At 47.0% G+C, this 10,531-nt stretch overlaps 1 protein-coding gene across 13 annotated transcripts in view; it reads right to left on the reverse strand.

Moving 5' to 3' along the window:
* Positions 1-10,183, reverse strand: part of SF1 (splicing factor 1) — a 12,481-nt gene extending 2,298 nt beyond the window's left edge. The window contains exons 1-13 of one of the 13 annotated variants that reach the window (XM_077759739.1): positions 9,836-10,179; positions 9,257-9,385; positions 6,484-6,559; positions 3,360-3,512; positions 3,116-3,205; positions 2,583-2,766; positions 2,382-2,497; positions 2,166-2,273; positions 1,281-1,461; positions 935-1,019; positions 746-809; positions 352-411; positions 56-235 (exon numbers count right to left, since the gene is read on the reverse strand). In XM_077759739.1, the coding sequence (XP_077615865.1) occupies positions 56-235; positions 352-411; positions 746-809; positions 935-1,019; positions 1,281-1,461; positions 2,166-2,273; positions 2,382-2,497; positions 2,583-2,766; positions 3,116-3,205; positions 3,360-3,512; positions 6,484-6,559; positions 9,257-9,385; positions 9,836-9,860 (1,451 nt within the window). In that variant the 5' untranslated portion in view covers positions 9,861-10,179. Of the gene's footprint in view, positions 1-55; positions 236-351; positions 412-741; positions 1,020-1,280; positions 1,462-2,165; positions 2,274-2,381; positions 2,498-2,582; positions 2,767-3,115; positions 3,206-3,359; positions 3,513-6,483; positions 6,560-9,256; positions 9,410-9,835 lie in introns of those variants that run through there. The other 12 variants (XM_077759732.1, XM_077759740.1, XM_077759738.1 and 9 more) reach the window with 12 other exon arrangements.
* Positions 10,184-10,531: the final 348 nt, after the last annotated feature.

Here is a 10,531-nt window from a genome sequence, read left to right on the forward strand (position 1 = left end):
CATGTGCCCACCTCCCCATCCCACCCACCCCCAAAGGCCCAAATATTCCACTCACTTTGCTGCCATGGCAAGGGGGTACTGGAAGCCATACTGCTGCTGGGCGGAGGGGGTGGCGGAGGCTGCTGCTGCTGCTGCTGCCATGGGGGAAGAGGACCAGAGGGAGGGGGCGGGGGCTGCCCACTGGGAGGCGGCGGCGGCGGCGGCATCATGCCCATAGGCGGCGGCGGCATCATACCTGCAGGGAGGTGAAGTTGACGGTGAGGCCTCAGGGGAGGAGAGACTTAGGACAGAGACCCCTAAGGCCCAGGGCAGGGCAGACCCCCAAAGCGAGCAAGGGACGGGCTGCATTACCTTTTCCTTGATGCAGGCGATAGACCCCAGAGCCCACAGGCGTACTTCCCAGGTACTGATCTTGATGGAAGGAAAGAGCAGGGACTTAGCAGGACATTGGAACTAGCCAGAGAAGATCCCCCCACCGACAGCGCTTTCAGTCATACAGCCTGCAATCACTACCCTCGTAGCAACAGTTCTAGAACCTTGCCTCGAAGAAGCGGGGCTCTGTCTACCCCACGCAGAAAACACTTCCTGAACCAGAATGAAGTCGTGCTCCTCCTGGAGCCCAAGCCTTGGCAGGAGACCTGGTGCAATGCCCAGCCACTCCGAGGGCTGCTTCCAGCTCGCGGCAACCTGATGTAACCCTTGCTGCTCCCAAAGCCCCAAGGTTTCTGGTCTGACACTTACTTACCCATTGGAGGAGGGCCATGATGCCCAGGTGGGTGGGGGCCCTGGTTCATCGGTGGTGGTGGCGGCTGCATCCAAGGGGGTGGGGGTCCATTAGGGTTGTGCTGCATGGGATGTCCACCATGCCCACCTGTCAGGCTGGGTAATGGGTGTGGGAAGCTGTGGGGGCCACCTCCGGGCCCACCGGGCCCACCTCCGTGCATGCCATGGTAGGGCCGACTCTCCGAAGGGCCAGAATTCATCCAGGGTGGGCGGCTCTGGGTGGTGGACATGAGAGACTATGTGAGAGCATTTCCCGCCAACGTCCCTGCTTGCTCCCCCTGGTGGCAACACTGTTCTTTCGGTTCTGCCAAGAGGACCAAAACACAAGGACAGGATCTTCCCCAAGTGAGAGATCCCCGAACATCCTGACATCCGGAAGAACAATGTTGCCAGCCATGTCTGTCCACCTGCTCTACCCAGAGCATCTGGCCATAGCGCCCCGGTCTCTGAGGAAGAGAATGGGGGCCAGGCCACAAGAACCATTCCCGGAAACTCACCGGGGGAGGCGGGTTGTTGGCGGGAGCGGCAGGCCGAGGTGCGCTGGCCAGGGGCGTGGCAGCGGGCCCAGAGGTGGAGCCCACTGATGCTGGCACAGGCGCTTCGCCCAGCTCAGCCATGAGGGACAAGTACTCTTTATCCATCCGGGCTTTATCCTGAGCTGACTGGGGGTCACCGGGCCTGAAGGTGGAGTAGGGAATAGAGAGAAAAGGAAAAAAAACACCTCATTATTAGGAAAGTTTTACTTTCTGAGAAATTGACGGTTTTGAGGAATCCAACCATCCTTCCTCAAGAGTCTCATCAAATTTTCAGTTCTGTGCCCCGCTCTGCCTCTGGGATCACCACGTGGATCTCTGCCACAACAGAGATGACGGAGAGCACATGACCATGCCAGCCACGGGAGCCAGGAGAGCACAGGCTCTTCCAAAAAGCAAACTTGCTTGCATCAAATCCTACATTCCCAGTTTGAGGGAAAGAACATATGCAAGACTAAAGCACTTGCCACATTTTCCACAGGAGAAAAAAGTAGAAAAACAAGGCTATCAAGGGCTGGTTCAAAACCGGTCAAGAATCCAGACTGCTTAGCAGCAAAAAATAGCTAACACTGAGCCACAGTAAAAACATGTATACCCACAATGGAAGCTTCCAATGTTCCTGAACTCACGATGTGCCACAAGATACAGATGTTCTGCACAAGCTGCTTCTAATCATTCTGGGCTTTTAACATCACACCATCACGGACCACATTCACAGAAAGGAAGCTTCTCTCAGGTCCAAAGAGTAACTAACAGTAACCCACCAACAACGTGCCAAAACAAAACAAAACAAAACAAAAAGCCTTGCACACCACAGGCTACAAAGGAGCTCCAACTCCAGCCGCTCACCTTTGGAATTTACAATCAGAAGCAATGTGGCCAGCCCCCCCGCACTTGGTGCACACTGTGGTATTGGTGATGCTGCGGGTCTCTGAGCTCTGCCAGGGTCTTAGGATCCTGTCGAGGAAGGAGGGGGGAAAAAGTCATCAAGAGCTAGGGTCAAGCTCCCTTCTCCCACAGGTGCTTTAGGTCTGAGCACACTCTCCCTTCAAACTGATGACACACCTGTTATCATCTTCCCGAAGGGTCCCATTCAAGCGGGCCAATTCCCGAAGCTGCATCTTCCGTAGATCATTCTGGTCCTCAGGGGTCTCAATACCCTGCTTCAGGATGTTTCTGATCTAGCGGAGACGAAACAGACAGTTAGGGGAGCACCGGGGCCACCGTATGACTTCTAGCAACACGCTGCATTTCCGGCCGCCTCACCTGTTCCACGGCTTTCTTCACATTCTCCATGGTGTTGGCGGTAACTAGGGCGTGAAGCGGCTCATCTTCTCCAGGCAACATCTGGCCATCTTTGCGACCAACCTTCCCTTCTTTGACAGACCCCTTTCCCCGGATCATAATCTTGGCATTACACTCCTTCTCTATGTTCTTCAAGGTGTTCCCTCTATCAGAAGCAGAAAGAAGACAGTTTTTGTATTATTTGCCAGGCAAGGACACACGCCAGAAGAGACAGAGCGGGCTGATCATGCCGGCAGGAAAGTGTGAGTGCACGGATTTTCCCACCAAAAGCTCCACGACCCCAATTAAGGGCAGCCACAGCAAACAAGCCCCAAGATCGTACTTCTCTGCAGTAAAATGCAGAAGTTAGAAGAGATTTTCTCACAGAAAGGCACGAACTCCCACCAAAAACAGGAAGGGAAGCCATCAATGGCACTGAACGGGGCCTCGGACAGACCTCTCTCTCTCAAGTTCTCAGGAATGATGCGCTGTGCTGCAGGACCGCACTTACTCACCTGGGCCCAATCAGCAGCCCCACGAAATTGATTTCTGGATACTCATCTTGCGGAATCATTACTTTATCGCTCACCCGTGTTGCTGGAGGTCTAAGAAAGAAAAGACTCATGGACTCTGCATGTTTCTGAGAGAGGACAAAGACACAGCACAGCTCTTCTAGAACCGAGAGGATATGTGAGTACCGGAACAGCTCTCCCAGATCACAGGTGTCCTCATCCTGAACCACCCAGCCCCTCTGCTTACTTGTAATCTGCAGGCGGCTTGAAATCAGGGTTGAGGGCAACCATTTCTGTGATGAGGTTGTGCCGCTCCTCTTCAAGCTTTTTGCGGGTACGGAACTCGCGGGTGTTAAGCCGCTTCCCCTCGCTATTGTAGATGGGCTCAGGGGAAGGGGACCTGTGGGAAACAGAGCCCTGTTACTGCTCTGCCTTCACTTTTCTCATCCCACACGGGCTAAAATTAGTCTTCCCCAGCCCCTCTGCCTCTCAGACCCTAACACAACACTCTTCGGAGGAACCGACCATAACGTGTGCTATTCAAGATCGTGTGGATTGGGGAGATGAGAGCTGGCTTAGCATTAGGACTGGGGTGTGTGTGAGAAAGGAAAAAAAAAACGGTCTGGTTTCTAATTGTTGAGAAGAAAAATGTCTCTCCTTCTGGGGGATAATCTCTTGACTGTAAATGGCAAGGACAGTATCATCTTCTGGAGTCTTCTTGCCAAGTATGGATTTTTCTTTTGTTTAAAAAAAAAAAACTGTACAGTATTACAACTCTATGAACCACGGAAACCCCAAGTTTAGGTAAAATGTGGACTCTTGCAGAGCTCGCGCCCTATCAGGAAGAGTGTCTGCACCCCTACCGCAGAGTACTAAATACGAGCTCTTTAACCCAATGCGACTGGGACTCAAGGCTGCTGCAGCTACTTGGCCCCACAATGGAGAGAGATGGTTCAAGGCTTCGTCTCTGCTTTTCCTTCAATGGCCTGGCTGGCTGTGTCCAAGGCCCAGGAGCCAACCTGTTTTCTGGCTGTTCGAGGTTGGGGAGTCTGGGTAGAGAAAAACGTTAAAGTGCTAAAGCAGCTTCTGCTAGAGGCTGCGAATGCAGATTTGGTCAAGTACTTGTCTAGGGTCTGGACCTGCAAACGGCAAGGGGAAAACCTAGGATTCTCCACCAGAGTTTACAAGTCCAGAAAGCAGATTTTCTCTCTCTCATTTTTTTAAGGAGTAAAATGCTGTTGCTACAAGTAAAAAATAGTAATGATAAAATGGTCAGTTTACCACAGCTGGAATTTGCGGTAATAAAAAAAAAGAGACGTTACGCTCCTAGAAATCTGAGTTGAGATTACAAAAAGGACCATAGCTTGATATTCTGAATGAAAATTTAGTAGCAGCTGCAAGAAGGGAAGAGATCATGTGGATCAGGTTATTAAAAAAAACATCCTGAAAGTAGTCAAGACTCCTATACCCTTGGTTTAGTTGAGAGAACCTTGTCTAGTTGGAGAGCAAGGACTGAACTCGGCTGCTCCCACTGTCTTCAGCCTAAAGGGAACCATGTCATACCACATTACACACACGATGGAATAAAAGGTCAGGTTTGTTCATGGCTAATGACGGCTAAATGACACCTCCGTTTCTAGCATTTATATAAACTGTTGACACAATCCAATGATAGTGAACAAAAGCAAACATACCCCAGCTCATTAGACTATCAGCTTATACATTTAAGTCTATAAAAGATCTTAAAAACATTTTTAACTGTGCAACTTAAGCAACATCAAAATAGCAGAAAGTGGCTTAATGTTGAGAATACACCTTCTTAAGAAATAACCTTATTAAGGTAAGAAACTCATGCAATTCCCTCCAACCTGGGCTCAAAAGCAAAACCAATGAGGCATTAGGCCCTCTTTCAAACTGAATACAAGGGAGAAGAAAACTCTGCTCTGGTTGGATTTCTAACATGCTTGACATTTCTAAGTCCCACCCCACAGCTGTCTAGAATTTAAGCATTTCTGGCTAATCAACAGAACAAGTTTTACCAGTACCAAATTGGCCATTTAAAAGCCTCCCAACAGTTTAACCTCTTCCCAAATTGTGAATGTAAAAGGCAATAAATAGCTAATATTCTAGGTCAGAATGGCCCGACTTCTTCACTTCGAATAGGCATCATATAGATGAACTAAACTCTAATCCCAGTTCTCCAGAAAGCAAAGGTTTGTTAAAAATTCAACCTTTTGAGGAATTGCCTGGTAACCTGTTAAGACATATTACTCAACAGAAAANNNNGGGGTGGAAAAACAACAACAAAAAATATAAAACGCAACCTTCCAACCAAAATCTACAGGTAAAAAATAATAAATTTAATCACGTAAAGTTAGAGAACACATGGAGAAACTAATTTGTTCCCTGGCAAATGGCAGCAGAAAGATGCATAAGCGAGTGGCTTCTAAAACCATTATATCATCTTCCTGACTTAATGAGCCATTAATTGGGTAATAAAAGCCAAAAACACTAATTCTTAAAGTGCTTTCAACTGTGATGCATTCACTAAGAAATTTCACCGAGAGGGAGGCACACTGCCCTTTTGGTAGATGGACCGGACTTTAGTGGCTTTAAGTTCAACCAGCCAGTAAAATTACTGGTTAAAAAGTTCATTTCCCTCAGACTCTTCAAAGCTGAGAGAAATGATAAACTGAAATGACATGACCACAGCTGTTTGAAGACCCCACTCTTAAAAAAAAAAAAAATAAAGGTGATTTAGGGTTGGCGGCTAGCCTTTCCCAAATAGGTGAGAAATGTTCTGGCCCCTCCCAATACCCCCAGGCAATGGCCAAGGCTGAAAATTCACTGGCAGTGAAGGAAGGTGGTTAGAAATCTCAGCTATTTTAAAACCATCTCAAAACCACGAGGAGGACTGCAGCAGTGAGTTAACCAGATTGGGCTTCTGGTCTGCTCAAACCCAGTAATGCTTAAAAATAGTCTTAATCCCTGCACCGTGTACCTGTGAGAAAAACTCTATACCCTTGGCTTTCCACCCAAGCGGTTACTGTGAAGGCTGGTGAACGGGCCACACCTCCCTGACCCTATCGAGGGTGAGTAAATCAGGTGAAAACCTACACGCTTACCAATTGCAAACCAGTTGTCCATTTTCCTGTAACTTTTGACTCTGCTAGCAATTAAGTTTCACTCCAATTTTCTAACTGATGACTAACCACATAGATTGCTAATTAAACCCTAGGCCCAATAATCGAGAGTATTATCAGTCGTCTTACTAGGATTTCTTTGAACTGACACATTATGTTGCCACCAGTAAAACGTATTGAGAAAAAGGTAAAAGCGTTACTGTCAGCTGGTTAAAACTGTTTCCCAACCTGTCCTCAGGGTTAGGGGGGATGCCCAGGTCTCCTGTGCGCAGTTTACGAGTCAGGTCTTCTATCTGCAGTTGCACTGGAAGAAACCAGGTTAGGAAAGAAAAAAAAAGGATGGAAAAAAGACAATGTTACCAAAAAACATCTCAAATCTCAACAACAAGCATGAAGAACTCGGAGACTTTGAAAGGGACGACTGATCAGTGAACACTTTGAGGCAAAAACCCCCAACCACCTATCGGCAGGAGTCCATTTACATCTATAGGTATTTTTCACTTCAAAATGGTTATCACTTAAGGAAGCAAACAGTTTGTTGGAAGAGGGGTTAGCAGTATAGACTGTTCACTAAGGCCAACATCAAAGCAATGGTTCGGTGTTCCGCCTCTCCCTCCCCACCAAGTGGCACCCGGAACAAAGCACTATGTTATCATCAATACCCTGTTCCCGACCAAATTACTTGGAGGGCAAGACTCTTGAGAGTTTGTCTATAGTAAGTACTAAGCATAGCCCAAAATGAAATCCAATTCACATGGGACAAGGAAAAATACCAGTTGAGCAAAGATCATTTTCATTGATACGATTCAAAATTCCTCAAACAAGACATTTAATAACCAATTCAATACCTCATAAAAAAGTTTATCATACATACTCTTTTTGTACAACCCGATCCGTACTAATAAGGATCTCCTAGTACCTGTTGCTTTTATTCAAATCTTCATATACGTTAGTAAACCAGTAAACCGTGAGATGTTATCAAGTCTGTTTTCAGACTTGCTCCTTGTGAGGGGAGTAAAAGTAGGGGTGTGGAAAACAGAAGTGTGGGTCAAGGAGAATGTGTGTGGCCCTCAGACCTTGACAAATGAGGCTGTATGTGAAAGAGAGAGGAGGGTTTCACAAAAGTTCAATGACTCCAGGGAAATGTTACCCGGCTGATTTCTCAAGATAATGGGAACTGCAGAGCAAGATCGTTTTCTTCAGCGTGCTGAATAGCCACCTGTTTCTTACCTTTGTAGCATCTGAGAGTTGTGAGCAGGCATCTCTAACAAGGGCAAGTTATTAACTAGGCTAGGTTAACGTTAAGTTGGCTCCCAAACAGGATTAGTACAGGTCTAGCCCAAGCTCTCCTAGTTTTAAATACACCCCCCAAAGCTATACCATATACCCACTCCCAATTCCAGATGTGAAAATCCACCTTCCTATCAAGAGAAGATACTTGGGGGCAACTGTACAAAGCAGCGTGTACTAGGAGAGACAGAAGATGAGTAAGATCTCAGGACACCTAAGCCCTTTCATGCCAGGAAAGTTCTGACTTGACGGGCAAGTATTAAGCTCAAGAACTCAAGTAAAGTCCCCCTCATGGGGGCAGGCAGTCCTAACTACTGTAGGGATGTGGGGTCTGATCTGAGGAAATAGCTGGCAATTAAACCGGAAGTTTGGGATCTTCCTTGGAGCTGAGATCTATACTGGCCTCAGCTTTGACTCTATCCACTTTGATTATAGCTGTAAACAGTCCTTCGGGCTCAGTGCATTAACTCCCTACACAGAAGAGAACTGAAGAGATATAGAGAATAAGTTTGCTTTTCCCATTTTCTAAGACTGTTTGTGTTCTTGGGATGTCATCTCACTAGGGACATTTCACAAGGTTGTAAAGACCCAGAACGATCTAACATAGGAGATGAGGGGGTGGGTGGCAGTAGATTGGAACAGTGGGGAAAGAAGAAATATTAGTACTGTGAGAACAAGATAAACAATTCCAACACCCCAAAACGCTCAGCATTTAAAAAACGTGAGATTAAGATCCTCAAGGATAACACATGCCAGGCTTGAAGCTTGTATTTGTGAAAGGCCCAGCCTCATTGGCCTAGGCAGCTTTTGCCCTAATTTACTCCAAAGGGGATGTTTATTTGGTTAGTAAGATATATTCTGAAGTGAACTTTTCAGAAACAGCTGCAGATACATGAATAAAGGTGAGACTTGCATTAAAAACCTTGTGTTTAAAAAAAGGTAATTTTGAGATTAACCTCATTTACATTGTGGACAGTCATTGTTAATTCTTGCAATTTCCCCACAATTAAGATCTTTCACCCTATCACCTCCTTCCATATCCAAGTAGCACCCCTTTCCCAGCAGAGTTCTTTGATGGTAAATAGTACAAGAGCCCTCGTTTTAAGACAGCTCTCCAAGACCAAACCAGAAAAGATGCTGAAGGAAAGGTTAGATTCAACAAAATGGTAAAAAGGGGTGCACTGTGAACACTTTCAGAGACAGCCTTTGATTATATTAAATTTTTTTTCTTTTCAGAAAGTACCTATAAAAAAATAAAAGACCACATTTGAAGGGGAGGGAGGAATATGAAATTATGGTGAAAAGCCATGCTGTGAAAAAGGTACTTAGTTTATAATACCTGCAGTGTTCTCCACTGGGCCGTGTCCAGAGAGGCAGAAGACACTCCCCTCACAACTGACAATGAACAGGAGCTGAAAAGGGCAGGTGGGGTGCTGGACCGGGGACTGCCCTCACTCCTAAAGTGGATCCCTCTACCTTCCTGGCACTCATGGAGAACACTGCTGTTACAGACAGACCAAAACAAGGAGCTGCAAACGCAGGACTTACACAGCAAAAACTGATGTTATGTCAAAGTTAAGAATACACACCTGCTGACACCTCATCTTAAAAGAACAAGACTTTAAGGTCTCAAACTGACAACACATAGAATGTTGCTCAGAATAAATTGTGACAATCTGAAAACGCATTTGGGTGCAGAACGTGTATTTACCTATATAAGCTCTTTCTTGTTCCCGAGTAAGTCCAGGGGGGATAACCGTAGGCATTCCCGGAATCACCGTCTTCTGTTCCATCGTATCTTGGTTCCAGCGGCTCCTCTTCCGCTTCTTACTTGGGAAGTCTAAAGGCGGATAAAGTCCATCAAATGCAAATATAAACCGTCGAACTACAAACAGGCAGATCAGGACACTTATGACACTACATACAACCTCCACAGACTGCGGGAAGCCTGAGAGCTTGACCTAAGACATTTTGTAAATGTCAAAAATTAAAGACAAACCAGAGAGAAGTCAGAGACATGTAGCCACTACAAGGGGACCTGGGTCCAAAAAGGTTAACGTTTCACGTTTAGAATGTGTCCCAAGAAACCATGAAGTACGTAAACGAACGAATATACGTCTTAGTGTCAAAAGCTTCAGACCTACGCCACCTGTGGACGCCTTAAAAGCCCCAAGGGAGACAGAATATACTGAAGGATCAGGTTCGTGCAGTACTACTAAGGAAACTGCTGGTTCTTCCCCCCTCCCGACCAGTCACTTTTCCAAACTAACCAGATCTCAACTAAACCTACCATTTACTAAGTGAAAAAGCCCCATTTTCCAACAAGATTACTTTTTTCTTCATCCGTTTGGCAAAGGTAAGTGTTCAATCGTCCGGGCCAATGGGGCATACAGTACGGGACGTACCAAAAATTCAGCCAAGAACAAGCTGTACAACAGCAACCAAACCCTCCTCCTCAGATACAACTTGCAGAATTCCCTACACCGGTGAGACTCACAAGTCAGATCTACCTGCCAGGGGATGCAGGTCCAGGGAGCAAAGCCTCAACGACTAAGGGGAGGCATTACCAGATGATAAATGCACGGAGATCAGGAAAAATTTCTCTCCTTCCAAAAAGGGCTTCGGCCCCAACCACACCCTGAGGACTTCCAACCTTTCTTTCACTGTAATGAAAACCTTGCCTTGATGCAGAAAGAAGCTTTTCTTGCCATTTTTCTGCCTTTTGGACTGCCCTACAACCAGGAAGGAGGCGCTCCACGTCATCAAACGTCATCAACTGACCCTTTCACGGTGTCCTAACACGCACACTCACCACCCTGTCCGCCAAATCAACCCGCTCCACGCCCTTCTCCTCTACCAGGGGCTAGAGAACCACCCAGGTCCCCCCCCGCCCCGCCAGATTTCGGTCCGGCCGCGAAGCGCGGCCACCACACTGCGCCTGCGCACAGCGACCCTTCGCCCTCCCCGCCCCCTCCGGCGCGCAGGC

The sequence above is a fragment of the Crocuta crocuta genome, unplaced genomic scaffold (assembly GCF_008692635.1).
Source record: "Crocuta crocuta isolate KB4526 unplaced genomic scaffold, BGI_CrCroc_1.0 scaffold53, whole genome shotgun sequence".
Classification (NCBI taxonomy): domain Eukaryota; kingdom Metazoa; phylum Chordata; class Mammalia; order Carnivora; family Hyaenidae; genus Crocuta; species Crocuta crocuta.